The sequence below is a fragment of the Excalfactoria chinensis genome, chromosome 31 (assembly GCF_039878825.1).
Source record: "Excalfactoria chinensis isolate bCotChi1 chromosome 31, bCotChi1.hap2, whole genome shotgun sequence".
Taxonomy (NCBI): Eukaryota; Metazoa; Chordata; class Aves; order Galliformes; family Phasianidae; genus Excalfactoria; species Excalfactoria chinensis.
In genome coordinates, this window is record NC_092855.1 from 700586 (window position 1) to 717962 (window position 17377).

The window sequence follows — 17377 nt, forward strand, 5'->3', positions numbered from 1 at the left end:
TCGAGTCCTGGAATGGCAACAGAGTCATAACAAGGAGGGGGAGAGGGGATGTAGAAGCAGGTGACAACTTGGACATGGCAGCATCACCTCAAGCTGCTGCCTCCCCCCTTTTGCAGTGGGACAGTGGGATGGGGATGGGGACACAGGCCACACTCCTGGGTGCATGCATCCCAAGCCCCCCTCCATGCATCTGTGGGGTGACAGCAAGGAATTGGATGGTGCTGAGTGGTGTGCCAGCAAGCACATGGGTGGGAGGTACACAGACTCAATACTGGGAGTGGGGGATGCACAATGGGGACCAGGTCAATGCTGGAACAGCCTGGGCTGTATCACAAACACAGAAGCCCTTGAGTACAGTGTCAGGGACACCGATAACACCAGGACACTGTGGGGGGAGTGCTTGAGTCCTTGGCAACCCCCCCCCCTCCCCCCCATCACTGATAGGCCAGGCAGTCCCAGAGGCAGCTTTACTGTCGCTTTATTAATTGAGAAAGCGAAACTCCATTAGTCACATTCGTTAATGCCTGGCTCTCCAGCATGCCTGCACCAGCCAAAGTCTGCATGGCTGTAGGAAGCGAGGCTTGGGCCAGGGGTGCATCATAGCTGGGGAGCTCAGGGAGCCTGATGTGCCCACCGGGGGCTGGACCAGACCTCCTCAATTCCTGGCATGGAAATGACTCTGGATTCTCCGTCAAGCCTCAAATGCCTACAAAACTCTGAGTGCAGGGAGCAACTCCATTAAATGCACAAGCCAAATTCCCCCAAATTCAGCCTCATCGCTGAAGATCAGAGGATGCAAACACCACCCAACATGCCCCAGAGACCCCTGTCCCACCTCAAGCTCTCCATTCAGGTGCCAAGAGCCGGTGCCACCCCTTTACCTCTGCCCACCCCTCCTATGTCCCTGTGAAGCAGTAGGTGCCGTAGGTCCGCAGCTCCTTTCTGGGGAAGCCAAAGCTGCGGACACCAGGCTCTGGCAGACCCCCACAGCGCTGCCGGGGGGTAGTGATGGGGTATCTCACACTTCCATCTGCCAGCCACCCTCCGTCGCAGCGATCCAACCCTAAAAACTTCCATGCTGAGTAGAGCTGCCCCACTTTAGCGATGGTAGCACCGTGGTTGCGGCACGCTTGCCCGGCTTCCTTAAAGCTCAGGTGGCCTCGGATAAAATAGACCTCACCTGGAGATGGATGGGAAATAATGGAGGGTGATGACACCCTGAGCAGCCCCAGTGTCACCTCACGGGGTTGGGGGATGCTGGAGGTACCTTGCAGTGCAGAGGTGAAGCAGAAGGCATCGAAGCGGTCCCGCTGCTTGTCCTTGGCCCCATAGCTACGGATGCCTGGCAGCAGGAGGCGGCCACCGCATGGCTCCCGTGAGTTGATGATGGGGTAATGCACGGTGCCATCCAGCACCCAGCCTGCATTGCACCAGTCCAGGCCCTCCATCCAGGCTGCAGGACGGGCAGCACCTCAGAATCCCATAGGGACAAAGTGGGGCATGGGAAGGATGGGGATGGCAGCCTGGAAGGGAGCCTGATCGCCTCAGCATCATCGCTGCCAGCCAGGCAGGTTTGGGGCAGAGGGAGGATTTGAGATGCTGCAGGATGGTACCTTTGTAGAGCTGCTGGTAGGTGGCAAGCCGGGCATCCTGCTGCTCGCATGCACGCTTGGCTTCATGGTAGTTGAATCTGTAGCGCCCATTGCTGGGCTGGTAGGGGAAGACAACACCTGTAGGACAGGGACAGAGGGATGGAAGGTGAAGGATACACTCTCACCGTGGAGGTTTGGCTTCTTACCCCAGGAACTGGGTGCTGAGCAGGAGTCTGGAGCAAACGGCTTTGCAATGGGGACCCATTGGAGCCTCCCCACCTTCCCTACATCCCTCACCCTCTAGGTGCAGTGTGAGTGAGACACTCTCATCCTCCAGCCCATTGACCAGCTGGCAGCGGTAGCGTCCCTCATCCTCCAAGGCCACGTTGGTGATGGTGAGCGAGGCGTCGTAGCGGTGGCTGTGCCGCAGGCGCACGCGGGGGCTCAGCGGCCCATAGTTCTTGTGGTACAGCCCGTTGGTGATGATGATAACATTTTCCCCATAGTTGGTTGGCTCCACTTTGCTCCATTTCACCCGGTAGTTGCGGGGCAGGGCGCGTAGCACGCAGGGCAGCGTGGCTGTGGCACCCCGCTGTGTGTGCACCGCGGTGTGCAGGGGTTCCAGCAGGTACTGCAGGCGTGGGGTGGCTGCGGGGCACCAGGTCACCTTAAGGCACTCCCACAGCCCCATTGCCCCTCAGCACCTCCCCACCACCCTCAGCAGCCTGGTATTTGAAACCCTTCCCCACTCATTTCCCTGCTGCTGCAGCCTCCAGGATGCTCAACCCAATCCCTGCCCAAAGCTCCCAATGCCATCCCCAAGCAGCAATGTCCTGTCCCCATCTCTGCTCCCTACCGGGGCTCCCTGTTGGCTTCTGGAAGATGCTGGAGGTGGGAGATGCTGCCAGGAGCCAGAGGGATGCGAGCAGAACCCGATGCATCTTTAGAGCTAAGGACTGGAGAAAGCCTGGGGGGAGTGAAGGGGTCAGGGCCATGCAGCAGGACAGACCGGGGGATGCAGCAGGGACCTGGAGAGCAATCATCTCAATGTTTGCCCTGCAAAATGGACATCATGCAGGGCACTGATAATGCAGGGCCCAGCACAGAGCTGGGCAAAAGCAGCCCCCTCTCCCACCACCACCATCAGTCCCCATCACTTCTTACCGTCCCCAGTGGAACTGCTGTGCCCATCCACCACCGCCTGCGTCCTGGCTCTGTCACTGCCTCCCCATCTCAGGATGAAGGGATCTGGAAAGCTCAAACCTGTGCTGAGACGCTGCTGGGAAGAGGGGACATGGGGCACGAGGACACGGGGGCAGCCGTGGGTGCTCCCAGCTGGGTCCTGCCAACACTGCTGTCACCGTCACCATCACCACCCTGGTGCCCCAGCAGCCCCACGTCCTGCTCCCATGGTCAGCATTGGCTGTGCTCTCTGTGCTCTCCCTCCTTACCCTGTGCCCGTCTCTTCCCGTTTTCTTCTCTTTTTTTCTCTCTCCTTTTTTCTTCTTTTCTTTTCTTTCTTTTTTTTTAACACCTCCCCTAGGAACGCACAGGGGAGGAGGAAGCACAATTTCCCATTGTGGGCATCTTTCTCTGTATTGTTCTGCTCGGCAAAACACAGCGCTCGCCAGCTAACAAGCGTGCCTTTATTCACAGGCCACAGAGTAAGGGAATGCAGGGAAAATGTCAGCACCATGCAGGGCTCCTCACCCCCCTGTTGCAGGCAGAGAGCAACCTCAATGCTGCTCCCCATGAGATTCTGCTCTTTGCTCCCACAGCCATCAGTGCTGATCAAACCCATGTTCCTTGCCCTGACTCTGGGGCTGCTGATGCCCATGATCTGGGAGAGCACTGGGGGGGGTCCTCCCACACTGACACCCCCCCCAGCCTCACCCTTCCCATTGCAAAGCCATGGCAGAAGCTTCGCCACTGTCACTTTGGGGTTGGGATGGTGCAGGCAGCAAAACAAGGCCACACAATGAGGCTGTGTTCTGGGTTCCCTTATCAGCTCCCTCCCCCAGGGTGCATCTCCAGGACTGGAGGAAGCTCATCGCACACAAACACAGACAAGAGTCTGTCTGTCTGTCTGTCTGTCCAGCAGAGGACACAGCGATCTTGGCATGCACAGTGCAGAAACAGCACCCGGATGGGAAACAGAACTGTGCATCCTGTTCTAGGAGTCTCCCTTTAGCTCCAAGCCCCTGCCCCGTTTTGGTCAATGCAACCACCCTGCTCTGGGCACACTGCAAGCTCCCAAGGGCCCCCACTTCAAACCACTGTGAGCAAGAGGGGGACAGGGATCTGCTACCCCAGAACAGGTTAAAAACCAACAGAAGATGCTCCTCCCCAGCTCTCCCATGGATCTGTACCCGAAACAGACCCTGAGCGCTCCCAGCAATGCCCAGCTGCAGTTCAAGGTTTCCTAGCGCTGCAGCACAGTGGCCCAGGCTTCCTGGTGGTTGCATTTTTCCCACATGAAAGCAGCAGCTACACCCGAAAGCAGCCCTGACTCATCCCTACCCGGCATCCGTCCCCCCCCCCTTCCACCCCCCTTTCATTTGGGCAGCATGAGATCACAGCTTGGCTGCACCAACAAAGCACCCGAGCCACTTCCCCAAAGTGGCCATACTTAACTTGTCAGCTCCTTGCTCTTCCTCTTCCTTCTCGGTGCAGGACAAACAACTCCACCAAAGAAAAGAAAAGCAAAAGAAAGGCTCTTCTGCAGCTTCCCAACCCCAGGGGGAACCCCATTCCGACAGCAGCCCCAGGTTTCTTCTTGCTCTCATTTTCCTGGGCTTTTCCAGGCAGGACTTGGCCTTGCAGGCGTGGTTTGCAGGCAGACTTTGCAGGCAGCTCTCTGTGTTCCGGTGAGCTCCGCAGCATGGCCGAGCGTGTTGCTGCAAGGCTGCACCTCTCTGGGTTGTGCTTCTTCCTTCAGCTCCTCACCATCGTCCTCTTCGCCACCTTTGTCCGGTACAGCCCGGAGAGCTCCAAACTCTGCTCCACTGAGCCAAGCTGCAGCCAGAGAGACCCCAGCCCGACTCTGGGGTACCCCCGTGAGTACCCTGTCCACTGGGAGAGGGGGTGGGCACAGGGAGCAGCTCTGCCTGCCCCACTCTCCATAGCATGGGTGCAGGAAGTTGCTGTGCTCAGCTCTGACCCCCCTAAAAGAGAGCAGGGGTGCATATGGGGACCGTGAGAAGTGAAAGCCTGCCATGCCCCCCCCCCCCTCCTTCCCCAACCAGGTGCTCCTGGCACTGAGGGGGCTGCAAACTCCACCCATTGGGGTTGGCAGCACCAGGAGGTTGGTACCAAGCCCCTTCCATGGTTCCATCCACCCCGACCCTGCCCCCAGCCATTGTGGGGGGGGGGGCTCAGCCCCTCTTGGACCCCTCCCTCCCCATGCAAACACCAGTGTGGTTGGCCAGGTGTGAGCCAGTCCTTCCAGTTCCGCCTACATATCCGCACCTACGTGCTGACTCACCTGTCCCTGTTATGCAAAGGGAAGATCGTCCCAGTGCAGGATGTGGGTCCTCTGCTTGGTATCACTGCCAGCTGTGGGGCAGTGGCACTGCTTGCCATGCATGTTGGGTCCCCATGTACCCCTGATGTTTGCAGAGCATCGGGGCTTCCCTGCCCATGGGCAATATCTCCAAACACCCCTGTGTCAGTGTTAGCGGTGCGGTCAGGTTTGAATCAGCTGATCCCAAAAGCTTCCAGGCTGTGGGGTAAACCATGTGCATTTATGGGGACTGCTGCATGTGTGGGGTTGGTGTTGTGGGAAATGCTGCTGGGAGGTGACACAGTTCCCTGCTGTGCTGGGGCATGTGGGTGGAGAAGGATGATTGCCATCAGCTGAAGGCTCCAACACCCCAAAATCTGTTAGACCCCAGTCTATCTGGTGGGGTTCACTGTCACCCAAACCCAGTACCTGCTGTGGTGCCTCATAGCCCCCCTCTGCCTCCTGCCAGGGTTCCGGGATGCCCACCTCCGAGCTCTCCTTGGCTTCGGCTTCCTACTGGCCTTCCTCAGCCGCTATGGGGTGGGCAGCGTGGCTGGCAGCCTCCTCATCGTGGCCTTTACCATCCAGTGGGCCATACTGGCCCAGGGGCTCTTTTACTTCTCCCAGAACAGCAAGATTTATGTGAGCACACAAAGGTAAGACAAGAAGGGTGCTGCTGCTCCGATGCTGTCCAGCCCAGCTCAGCTCCATCCCTTGCACACTGGCTCCCTCCTCTGTAAAACTCATTGCTCTGCTCTGGAGGAGGGGCTGTAAGAACCAGGCTGATAGCTGAGCATCAGCCAAGTGTTTAGGGGAACACTGAGACCCATTTGCCCAAGCCATGCTGTCTCCTTGCCACTGACCCAGCAAGATTCAGGCTGCCCATTCAGCTTGCAGGAGCTCAGGGTACAGGGCTGGGGAGGCAGGGTTTGAGATGCAGGTTTTGGGTTGTAGGACACAACAAGAAGGATTCAGGCTCAGCTCCAGCCCACTCACTCTCCTCATTGCCTGCCCTTGCCCTGGCAGCACTGGATCCATTTCAGTGCCTTACCTCTCCTTCCCAGCATGGTCAGTGCCGACTTCTGCACCGCAGCCATCCTCATCTCCATCGGGGCTGTTCTGGGCAGGGTGAATCCCATCCAGATGCTGCTGATGGCTCTCCTGGAGGTTCCCCTCTTTGCTTGCAATGAATACATCCTACGGAGCCACTTGGGGGTGAGTCACCCCCCAGAAAGGGAATAGTCGGGGTCTCTGTTTTGGCTCCTGACATCAAGACCTGCCTCAGCCATACACAGATCCCATACCCTGCCCTGCACGGTGCTTTCTGTACTTGCCAGGTAAGCGACAGTGGAGGCTCCTTGACCATCCACACTTTTGGTGCTTATTTTGGCTTGATGGTTTCACGCGTCTTGTACCAGCCCCGCAAGGACAAGAAGAAAGAGCAGCAGGATGTGGGGCACCAGCCCGATATCTTTGCTGTGGTTGGTATGGAGCTTGAGCCCTGCAACACCAGAATCATAGGAATGGTGCGGGAAGGACTGCCACCAATGCTAGGACATGCAGTCATGCCACTATACAGCTGAGGTCTGCAGACCTCCAAGGATGGAGGTTCTCCACCTTCATGGGGATCCCTTTCAAGGACAAAGCTTTTCCTCCTGTCCAGCCCAAGCTGCTCACACTGCCAGTTGTGGCCATTATCCCTTTGTACATCTCTGGCACTAGCAAGAGGTGGTTCTTTCCCTTGAGGGCCCACACGTGCCCACTCTCCTCCCACAGGAACTATTTGCCTGTGGATCTTCTGGCCCAGCTTTGCCTCAGCCACAACAACCCATGACAGCGCCGAGCCCTGGGCAGTGCTGAACCTTTACTTCTCCATGGCAGCAAGCACCCTGGCCACTGTCATCCTCTGGCCCATCCTGTATGAGCAAGGCACACTGCAGGTGGTAGGTCCTCCCCTGAGACAAAGCCGAGCCCCTGTCCATCCTGTAGGGACAAAAAGCATGACGTTGTCCAAGGGAACACAAGGAGATGCTGGTTTGCTTTCTTGGGTTGGATAAAACCCAGCTTGATCCCTATGGAAGCTTAAACCTCAGCCCCGTGCTGATGTTCTCCATGAGGACAACCCCTCTGTGTTGTTCCATTCAGGCCCACCTTCAGGATGCCACCTTGGCCAGTGCAGCTGTGATGGGGATGGCAGGGGAGATGCTGTCCACCCCCTTTGGGGCCCTCACAGCAGGCTTCCTGGCCAGCCAGCTCTCCCTACTCAGCTCCAGGTTCCTCTCGGTGAGTCCCCTTGTGACACTAAAGTCCTGCACCTTTGGAGCCATGGGGTCTGCATTCCTAACTCAGCCAGAACAGTGGGGGTGAGAACTCCCCCCACCCCAAACCCAACTCCTGTCCGTGCATCCCCCAGCCCATCCTGCAATCCAGGCTGAAAACCGAGGACACGTGTGGAGTGCACAACGTCCATGGGCTGCCGGGGATCCTTGGTACCTTCCTGGGGACGCTGCTGGCAGCGTTGGCCACCGCGGATGTATTCGGTGACAGGTGAGAAGAACCGGCACCGGGGGCTGCTCCGATATAGGGGCTGCTCCGGTGCCCCCCCGTGGCCACGAGCAGAGCCCACGGCCGCGTTCCCTGCAGGATGGAACTCGTCTTCCCGCTGGTGGCCGACGGCAGCCGCACGACTGCTGAGCAGGCACAGTGGCAGCTATGCGGGCTCCTCGTCACCCTGCTGCTGGCTGCCTTCGGGGGAAGCCTCACGGGTGAGTTTCAACCCCGTCCATAAGTAAAAATCCCCCCCCTCAAAAACCCAACGAAGCCCCTAAATGCGACGAGGAGGAGCCCACTCGGAGTAGCTCGGCCGAGAGGCCGCTAGGTGGCAGGGGAAGCTCGGTGCGAGCTCAGGAGGATTCTCCGCATCTCCAGGTGCCCTCCTGCGAACGAAGATGCTGAGGACTCCCCCCGAGAAGAACGAGCTGGAGAGCAAAGCGCTACGGGAGGTAAAGTGGGGCTATTCGGAGGGGACACCCCTCCTTACTCCCGGGTGGGAGGCAGCTTTGTCACAACACTCCCTAGCGCCCAAGTCCTGCTTCACCTCTGAGTCAATCCACCCCTCTCTGTGCTGGTGCAGGTCGATGAGGATGGATGTGACCGCGATGCGGGCAGCGAGGAACGAGGCACCATCGCCTGACAGCCCCTACAGCGTGATGAGTTCCAGGCAGTGCCTGCAGCTCCACGTTGCCAGCCGGGCTCATCTCCACGAGGTTCCCAAGGCACAGTGGGATGGATGACAAAGAGATGCTGAAGTCATTCGGGTTCTTGCTGTGGGAAGAAGGGACAGCCCGGCTTGGTGCAGATCCAGATCTTGCTTGGTTGAGAGGTGCTGCTTGCCAGCTTTGCTCTGTGCCTTCATGTTCTCCACCTGACATAGGGAAGAGCTGCGGGGAGGGCTTTTCCTTAGGGTGCTGTGCTGGGAAGGGGCGTACTGAGCTGAAGGGCAAACAGCACAGACTATGGATCCTTTTGCCCACCATCATTAAAACACCTCCGTCTTCTTTTGTAACTTCAGGGTTTGCCTGTGAATTCACACATCGTTTGCCAGGGAAGAAAGCAAAGCCCCCAGGACCCCCTCCTCACCCTACACAGCAGCGCTGGGGAGCCACAGGGTCCCTATTTGAGCCATGGATTTCATGCTTAGCTCTGACCCCTCCTTTAACTCAGCCACCAGAGGGTGCCACAGGGCTGGTGCACTGTTGTGCAGCAGAAGTTGAGAACATTTGCCCTTGATACACATCAAACCAACACCTTAATATTCCCAGGGAGTCCTTCTTGCTCGTTACTAAGACCCCATTGAAATCAAGGCGTGTGCTGAACGCTTTGGTTCCACTGCATTTCTACACACACACAAAAAAAAGAGCCCAGCAGTGCAACATGAGGCTCCATCCTCACTGCAGGCCCTGGTTGTTCTGCTCCTGGTCCATCCTAACACCACTCCATGCTCTGCTCCATGGGGAATATGCTTCTCATGACCCATGGGAGGCAAAAGCGCATTGGGACTGGGCTCCAGTCTGCAGCCCCTAACCCCACTCACCACCTGCCACCCCCCCAACTCCACTTTCCTAGGCAGCCCCTTTCCCTTTTGATCTCCTCCCAAAAAGCAACCCACTGTGAAGGGAAGAAAAGCCCCTCCAGTGAGATCATTGCAAGACCCCCAGGGCTGGGGTTGGCCATGGAGTGCAACTCCCTCCTCAGCCCTCTGAAGGTTCTTATGCCCTATAATCGGATTAGGGAGCCCTGCACCCTCCCCATGCCTCTCTCACCTCAGACTGTTTAAGCAAGGCAAGTGCAGAGCCGGCCTGCATGGCACTGAGGGTCGGTGGGGACGGTGAGAGCCTGAAAGGTTTCGTCAGTGAACAAATTGCTTCTCTGTAGGGGCCGTTTTCTTCCCAAGTTGAACATAATGATGGCAGTTTGGTGAACAGATGGTGTGGCTGAGCAGATAATCCCGGAGCGAGAGGCAGCTCTGGCTCTGCCACGGCACTGGGGTGCAGATGGGCGCTGTGATGGTGGCACCCAGTGGGATGCAGGATGGGCTCCGTGCCTTAATGCTTTGCAGGCCCTGAGCACAGTAGCAGGGTCCAAAGCCCCTCTGTGCCTCAGTTTCCCATCCCCATGACCCCTCACAACCCATCCATAGAGGATGCACCCAGCACAGTGGACAGCCCAGAAAAACCTATTTATCATTCACCATTTAGCTCCCATTTGCACCCTTACTCCCAGCTCCATCCCCTGGGAGCTCTGGCTCTGCCAGCACCTTGCCCTCTACATTGGCAGCTCAGCTGCTGAGGGCCCTGCCTCCATCACCTCCTCTTTCTTTTTTCCTGAGCTCAATCAGCTGCTTGGAGGGTGTTGCTCAAGGAAAAGCAATAACCACAGCTCTGCTACAGCTGGGGAAACTAAGGCACACAAAGAGGTGCCCGCGAGTGCACTGGAATTAGCAGCAGGACAAAGCCCAGGCTTGCGATGTTGCTGGTATATGTGTCCTTACACATCCACAGCCCCTACTGCCTCCCCCTCAGGAGCAGCTGATGCTGTGTTCTGCTTGATAGAAAGCCAGCTAATCATCTTTCCCACCTTCGTTAGAGTGTGAATTGTTATCTGAGCGACACCTGTAAAGCTCCTCGTCAGACAGGGCTGGTGCACACGTCTGATAATGGGCACCAGATGGGAGCAGGGAGGCTCGGAGAGGCACAGGGGCCCAAGCATCCCAGCTCCAAACAAAGAGCAGTGCCTGACAGCTCTGATGGCCATGTGGCATCACCGTGCCATAGGAACACCCAGCAGCACTGGTGCTCCATGTCTGCTATTCCCCAGGTGTGAGCACTCTGAGCCACCAAGGCACTGTGCCCCACTGAGTTTAAGTCACAGAATCAGAATGGTGTGGGTTGGAAAGGACATTAAATATAACTTACATCCAAATCTCAACTCCTTCCAGACCCATGGGCCAGACATGGGATGGTTAAGGCCATACATTGAACTTGATTCTGGGTCCTCCACATCCCCTCCATGACCCCCAAACTCATGGGGCAGAACCCAGCCTTGCTGCCAGGCTGCCCCCCTACATAAGCATCCTCGACTTTGACCCTTGCAATCACAAAGCTCCATTTGCAGGACGCTAATCATTGCTAGCAGCATAATGAGCCTTTCTGGGCTCTGGCACTGGGGGCACAGCAATTAAAATCGTTGGCACCCAAAGCATGGGTGGCTGCAGTGCCTGCTCCAGGGTGCCTGGGCAGTACAGCAAACAATCAGCTTGTTCTTTGCCAGCTCCAATGAAGAAGAAACTAAAATCAAGAGGGAATTGAGGCCCCAGCAAAAAACTGGGAGTCAAGTTTATTTACAAACTGGATGTAAAGTGAAGGGCTGGGAACAAAGGTGTTATGTAAGGGACAGTCACTAAGGGGCTCTTTACCCACGCTAATTGCCACTCGCACTGCAATGCATCTTTATCTCACAGCTGAATCTGCTCAGAGGTTCAAGCGTTGCTTTCACCACGCTGCATGGCAAAATTAGCAGCTATCATCCTATGGTCCAAACCTACAGGGAGCCTCGAGGTGCATCGCAATGCAGGAGGGTGCTGGGGTAGGTGTGTCCATAGGCAGCAGTTGGCATGGGGAGCTGCTGTAGGGGGGAAATGAGACCTGGAGCAAAATCCCTTTGAGTCCTTGCAGGCAGCAAGGAGCAGCCAAACCATTATGTGATGCTCATGGGAATAGCAGGGAATGGTTGTAAAAGGAAAACCAGAGAGGACGAATGATTCTGGTGTTTATGATGATGCTTTCAAGGCCAACAGCTGGAAGTTGCCAAATGGCTTTGGTCAAACGCGAGAGACCCGAGGGCAGTGCAAAGAAGTGGGGTTATTGCAGCACCCAGCAGTGCTGCTTTCTGCTCCCTGCTACTGGCACATGCAGGGCACATCCAGGGTGTGAGGACCATGGAGGGCATTGTCAGATCGACTCTGGCTGAGCTGCAGGGTTAGGGAGGAAGAGGAGGAGGAGGCAGCATCACCAGGAGCAGAGAGGTCAATTTTATTGACAAACGGGCTCTTGAATGGAGCGTGGGGAACAATGCCGGCACTCAGCCCGGGTCAATCTGGGCTGTGTAAAGAGAGGGGCCAGCAGGAGCAGCCCCAGGGAAGCCCTCCAGGCGAGTGGCCTCTGCCTCTGTGTTTGCATAACCCCTGACCCCTCCTTTGGGGGTTTAATTGAAATCCCAGCTTGGTGACAAATTGGCATGACCAGTGGACCAGGGGTGGAAGTGATGCTGGGATCCCACTCCCTGCTCCAGCAGAGTCCAGTGCATCCCAGAAGGCATGGACCCCATGCAGAATGGCTCACCCTGCTCCCATGCGCGATGGTTTAACAACAGCACATTGCTTTCCCCCATGTCACTGCCCCAATGCACTCAGACAACATCCTCACCCCATAAGCAACGCGTGAGGATCGTTTGGGATGCATTCTCCTTGGGCTGGGTTGCTCTGCTGCTGTTTGCATCCTGGCTGTGCAGATGCTTTCCTTGCAAATGCAGGAAGAGAATGACCATAGCCCTTTGCTAGCCTTGCATGCCAGCAAAAGCTGCTTGTCAGAGCTGAACAGCAAGCATAAATGGAGCCCCAAAGCAGTTATTTCAGCCTGGGGGTCAGACAACTACACTGAGCCAAATGGGGATGGAGTCAGCCCATTTCAGGAGCTCCTGGGAAAGAGGTGAGGAATGGCAGACGTGCCCTCATGCTCTCCTGCCCACTGAAAACACTGAATATTTGACTTTAGGTGGATCAGCTACGATGATCTTTGAAGGGGATGGAGTAGTGTGTAACTAACACACAAATTGCCTTGGTGGGGCTTGAATCAATTCCAGGTTAAATCCGCACCCACGTCAGAACGGCTCTTGCTGCCAGCTATGCTGGGTTTGGTGGGGTGTCCCATGTCCATCCTCAGACCATCAGCCTCGTTTCTCCAGCACCAGCAAGACTTGCACCCATTGGCTGAGCCCCGTCTCAGCATCTTGCACCAAACTGCCTTAAAAACAGAGTGACTCCACTTTGAGGCTAAACCCTAAAATATCCCTAAAATACAACCCTTGCTTTCACCATCTGCACCTCGTTTAGAAATCATTCGCAGGGATTTTTTTTACAGCTCCTAAAATACTTTGAGCTGCAGATTTCACGTCTGTTATCTGCTGCCCGATTAACACATTTCACCGCTGTTATTGTAGTTATTATTAAACGAGTAGCAGACAGGGCTCCTTCACAAGGATCTGTAGCCATTGGGGACGCTGAGACCCATCAGAGCAGCTCTTTGCCTCTGCAATCAGATCTCAAAGCCATTTGCAACAGGCCCGCATTGCTGATTTGAAGAGGTGTGTGGCTGGAGCTGCTCTCATGAAGTGGGAATGCTGGTGGGGATGGGACTTTCGGATCCATCCCTGCATCCCCGTGCAGTTTGCTGCATTTCAAGGCAGAGAAGATAGAGTTTTGTCTGGCTCCACCTCTATCTCCACCCGTGACTGGGGTGCTTTCACCCCCCCCACCCCACACACACACACTCCCTGTTTTACTTGGCCACCCTCCCTTTGAGGAAGGTACCCTACTGAGGTTTCCACTTCTTTGGGTTCCACCAGCACTGCTTTGGACTTCTGAAGCTCATTACAGCATTTCACACTGAGCTTTGGCCAACTCCATCTGGGAGCTTCAATTCACTACAACCACCCCCCCCCTCCTTTGGCCTAAGAAACACCCATGGCATGGAGGGTGGGGGGGGGCAGCCTGAGTGCAGCCCCCATTTCCCATCCTCATATTTATTCCCTCCCAGTCGCCCCGTGCCTTTCTCCACACACTCTCCTTTGGTGAGCTCTGCCTTCCCTGCAACAACCCCCCCCCCCATCAGCCTCAGCACCCCCCTTTCCCTCGCCTCTCTATAAACAAAAGCGCCTCAGTGTCTGCAGGAAGAAAAGTTGCATTATGCAAATGGGAAAGAGAGAACAGGAGATTTCTCACTCCGAGAACCCCCATTCCGGGTCTGCACCTCGGTTTCCATGGCATGGCCAAAGCCTGCTGGAGCCTGGTTTGCATACGGATGAGAGAGGAGATGAAATCAGCACGAAAGCCCATCGCTGACAGAACGCCATTGTTTAGCCTGTCTGATTTGGAGGCTAATGAAACGCCATTAAAAAGAAAGAAAGGAAGAAAGAATGAAAGAATGAAAGAAAGGGGGGTGGGGGGGGGAAAGGGCCGCTTTCATCCTCACTCTGGTCAGCAGGATGGGGGGGGGGGGTCAGTGTGATGGTTGTGTGCACCATCGGGTCGGGGTGAAGGCATTCTGGGGAAGGAAATTCCCAGGATGCAATGCCCTGCAAGCAAGCAGGGAGATGCTGACGGGAGATGGAGCTGTGGGCAATGCTGGTGAAGGGCTGCTGGATATTCAGTGAGCACATCCAGGTGCAAAAAACCCCACAATGGCAGCAGAATCCTAAACCCACCCATACCATTGCAAAGGTCTGGGCAGAGCTATGGTGCAGCTGGGAGAGTGGGCATGGACTGAGCTCTGCCGATTGCAGAGTGCAGTGAGTAAAAAGCAATGCAAGAGAGAGGCTCAATCAGCAACATTCAGCATGCTTTCACCCTCTTGCTTGCTGGTAGAGATGTGCATCACCTGCATCCCAAAGGATAATATAAAGAAGATAGAGAGCCACGCAGGTCTGCCCTTGGCCCAGGGGTCTGGGAGCACCCTGAGATGGGACAGAGCTGTGCCCAACCACGGGCAGCTCTTTGTCCCTTTCTCCCTGTCTCGCTGCCAGCAGCACATTGTCCCCTCTCCACCGCTGAGAACAGCCCTGAAAGGCCTGATTGCTTCCCCCTGGCCCATTGAAATGCTGGGGACTGCAGCCTGTTCCCTCCTGGTGCTCAGGAAGCTGGCACCCTTTCCGCTTCGCTGCCCTGTGCCCTTCAGCTCAGGGCTCCTGCTGGGACTTTGCTGTCAACAGAGTTTTGTTCCCTTTCTGGGGCGGCACGGAGGGGACACGAGGACCTTGGCAATGGCAGCTCCTTTGACACTGCTATTCTGCTGCGACCTCCCTGGCTGAATAAACAGCTCACCAAAATTAATGGAGTTTACTGTATTTTCTATTCCGGGGGAAAAACAGTGTATCTCAGTCCTAATTAATTTACCTAATTAACATTATCTTCGTTTGGGGTTGTATGCAAAGACCCCTCTGTATTGGAGGAAATAAAATATAAACAGGAATCAAATATAATCCGGCATCTCTCACCCTGCCTGCAATGGGACAGCACAGGAGCACACACAGTGCTGCAGAAGGATGGTCCCCACCTCGTCCCCCCTTTGCTTTGCAAAGGATGCAGCACGAGGCTGCCTGCACCCAGTGTTGGGTGGAGCATATAGGGGGGCTGACACCTTGCACCTCTGCCCAAGGTCCTGCTCTGCTATTTTGCTCTTTTCCCTGCCAGATGCCAGCTCTCTTCAGCTTCTTTCTTCTCCCTATGCTTTGCTTTGCTGCATAGATCCGGAAACCAGAAACAAAAGGAGAGGAAAGAAAATAGGCCAGATCAGAGTGTGTGTGTGTGTGTGAGGGGGGGGGGGAGTTTCCTTTCCGTTCAGCTTTTTGCAACCTCACAATATGAGACAACGAGGTGGCACCTCACATGACAGCTCTGTGCCCACGTGTGCAGCCACGTGATGGTGCCCAGCTCTGCCAAGGAGAGATGCAGAGCATGGGGTGCAGGGGTAGCTCCACTCTGTGCTCCCAATGACATTGAAAGACATACATCGAGGGAAAGGATCCCCGGCCCATGTGCTTGCAGGTGGTTTGGTTTATGTGTTGAGATCCACGCTTGCAGATCAGAGTCTTTGCACTTGATGATCCCACTTCCAGAACACCCCAAACGCTGCAAAATACAGAGCTGGTGTTGGATGTCTGCCTCCCATCAGCCCACATCTCCCTTCCAAACAAGGCTGCCAGCACAGGTTGAGGTACTCATGTCATCCGAATCACATGGTTTATAGGCATTTTTGTTTTATAAAGGGAAATCCTCCTTTACAATCTCCATAACCACCAGCCTCGGTGGCCAGCAAGCATCCCCATAATTCATTTTACTTGTTGAAATCAAGCCACCACGAAGCCCTCTCGAGCCAAGCAGGGATAGCAGCTGCCAAATGCAAACCCAAGCAGTGAGAACAGAGCACAGTGTGCCACACAGCCATAGCAGGAGGGAATGCACAGCAGTAGCAACACGGGCTCCACGGCTCCAGCAGCGTTTTGCATGCTTGCATTGCGCTGTGCTGCCCTGCTGCAAACCTGGGCTGAGGGATATGAGGGCTGTGGGCATAAGGTCTGCACTCAGCCCTCTCCCTGGTGATGTGGGACCATGAAACAGAGCGTGGACAACTATAAGGTTGGCACTGATGCTGCAAAGCAGTGCGCTGCAAACAGACCTTCCCCTGTGCAAGACTAGGCAGAGGGGAGATGATTCCATCACCAGCAACCTGCTATTAGCAGCAGGTGCTTTGTCCACCCTGCTTCCAGCTGCTGTTACAACTTGCAGTAATTCCCATTGACCTCAATTTTTGCAAATCATTTTTGGGATATATATATATATTTTTCCCCCTTCCTTCCTCCCCATCCTCCCATTTTACTCTATTTTTAATTTGTTGTTTGTTTCCCTCTGAGCTGGAGTTTGTCATTTAATCAACTTAGACCCAGATAGCCCGGAGGGTGTTTGGGGAAAGGGGGGGGGGAGGAGATGGGGGGGAAGAATGGAAACGCTAATGTCACACCACCTCCCTAAAATGAGTTTTAATTGTAATCCTTTAATCCCTCTCAGATGGCCCTCTCTCCACTGATGTTTTTCATAATTATTCCTTGCCATTTTCCCATCGGTCTGAGGAGTATCTTCAAGAGGGAGGGGGTGGAGAAAGGGCCCTTTTATAAAATAATAATAATGGGCCAAATTAAGACACAAAGAGGGAAATAACAAGGGGGCAAGGGCTGCGGAGACAGAATGGGGATTATTAATGCCTCCCCCCTCAGAAATTTCAGTGACGGTGCTCTCAGACACCCCAATCAGTGGGCAATTGAGGCTTGTTTGCTCGAGTGGCTGCACCCTCCTACAATGACCCACATTTAGCCAAGTGGTTGCATTGACAGAGTACCAGGTGTGAGGGATTGGGAAAGTGCCTGAAGGCAGCGTCTCGCCCGCCTGTGCCGTTCTGGGTCCATTCCCACCTGCTTGAGGAAATGCTCCCAAGGGCTTCGTGCCCTCTGATGTTGCCAGCCATCATCCCCTGGCCCCTCCAAAATGAGCCTTAACTCATCCCTTGAGCTCACTCAATTGGAAACCTGGTAGAGTTTTCCTTCCCGAGGAGCAGCAGAGGAGGACGTGGCTGGGTGAGGAAGGTTGGAGTGCTCTGCCGGCCCAGAGGCCACCAACCCTTCAGTATTGATGCTCCTCCATCAATCTCAGTGCTGGTGGAACTGGTTCTTTTCAGCACCCACTGCCCAACACCCCCAGTCCCAAAGGATGGCGGGACAGCAAAGTGATTTGTCTCATCACTCAAAAGCTCTGGGCCTCTGCCACTGTGGCTTTGCAGAGATGGCCCCCATTGTGCTACCATGGGATCACACCACGAAGCCTAGTGGACTGAACACATAAGCCCAATAAGAATTCAATGGATGCTTCTGAGCAGCCCCTCAGGAAAGGGGGATGTAG

At 55.4% G+C, this 17377-nt stretch overlaps 2 protein-coding genes and 1 long non-coding RNA gene across 5 annotated transcripts; 1 reads left to right on the top strand and 2 right to left on the bottom strand.

Annotated features, from left to right (window-relative positions):
• Positions 1-459: 459 nt before the first annotated feature.
• HAPLN2 (hyaluronan and proteoglycan link protein 2) lies at positions 460-4119 on the bottom strand. 3 transcript variants are annotated; one of them, XM_072358437.1, is made up of 6 exons: positions 2757-4119; positions 2449-2559; positions 1890-2240; positions 1614-1730; positions 1268-1453; positions 460-1180 (listed from the first exon to the last, which is right to left on the bottom strand). In XM_072358437.1, the coding sequence occupies exons 2-6, from the start codon at positions 2531-2533 to the stop codon at positions 897-899; spliced, it is 1023 nt and encodes a 340-aa protein (XP_072214538.1). In that variant the 5' UTR covers positions 2534-2559; positions 2757-4119; the 3' UTR covers positions 460-896. The 3 variants fall into 3 exon arrangements, with proteins under 3 accessions (XP_072214538.1, XP_072214536.1, XP_072214537.1); XM_072358435.1 differs by having other exon boundaries at positions 2449-2620; XM_072358436.1 differs by having other exon boundaries at positions 2449-2648.
• A 100-nt stretch (positions 4120-4219) lies between these two features.
• Positions 4220-8663, top strand: RHBG (Rh family B glycoprotein). The gene is made up of 10 exons (XM_072358438.1): positions 4220-4648; positions 5564-5750; positions 6159-6309; positions 6432-6579; positions 6871-7037; positions 7240-7377; positions 7508-7641; positions 7738-7859; positions 8023-8096; positions 8228-8663. The coding sequence occupies exons 1-10, from the start codon at positions 4474-4476 to the stop codon at positions 8285-8287; spliced, it is 1356 nt and encodes a 451-aa protein (XP_072214539.1). The 5' UTR covers positions 4220-4473; the 3' UTR covers positions 8288-8663.
• Positions 4520-5712, bottom strand: LOC140263511 (uncharacterized). The gene is made up of 3 exons (XR_011905915.1): positions 5581-5712; positions 5077-5313; positions 4520-4756 (listed from the first exon to the last, which is right to left on the bottom strand). It is a non-coding gene; the product is annotated as an uncharacterized lncRNA (long non-coding RNA).
• Positions 8664-17377: the final 8714 nt, after the last annotated feature.

What these genes read in the sequence shown, in the direction of transcription:
- RHBG (XM_072358438.1), top strand. Translation starts at nt 4,474, where the DNA reads ATGGCCGAGCGTGTTGCTGCAAGGCTGCACCTCTCTGGGTTGTGCTTC. An exon ending in CGATATCTTTGCTGTGGTTG is followed by an intron (nt 6,580 to 6,870) that starts GTATGGAGCTTG and finishes CTCCTCCCACAG; the next exon opens with GAACTATTTGCCTGTGGATC. An exon ending in GCGGATGTATTCGGTGACAG is followed by an intron (nt 7,642 to 7,737) that starts GTGAGAAGAACC and finishes CGTTCCCTGCAG; the next exon opens with GATGGAACTCGTCTTCCCGC.
- HAPLN2 (XM_072358435.1), bottom strand. Translation starts at nt 2,783, where the DNA reads ATGGGCACAGCAGTTCCACTGGGGACG. An exon ending in GAAGCCAACAGGGAGCCCCG is followed by an intron (nt 2,241 to 2,448) that starts GTAGGGAGCAGA and finishes GGTGCCCCGCAG; the next exon opens with CCACCCCACGCCTGCAGTAC. An exon ending in CTACCAGCAGCTCTACAAAG is followed by an intron (nt 1,454 to 1,613) that starts GTACCATCCTGC and finishes CCCGTCCTGCAG; the next exon opens with CCTGGATGGAGGGCCTGGAC.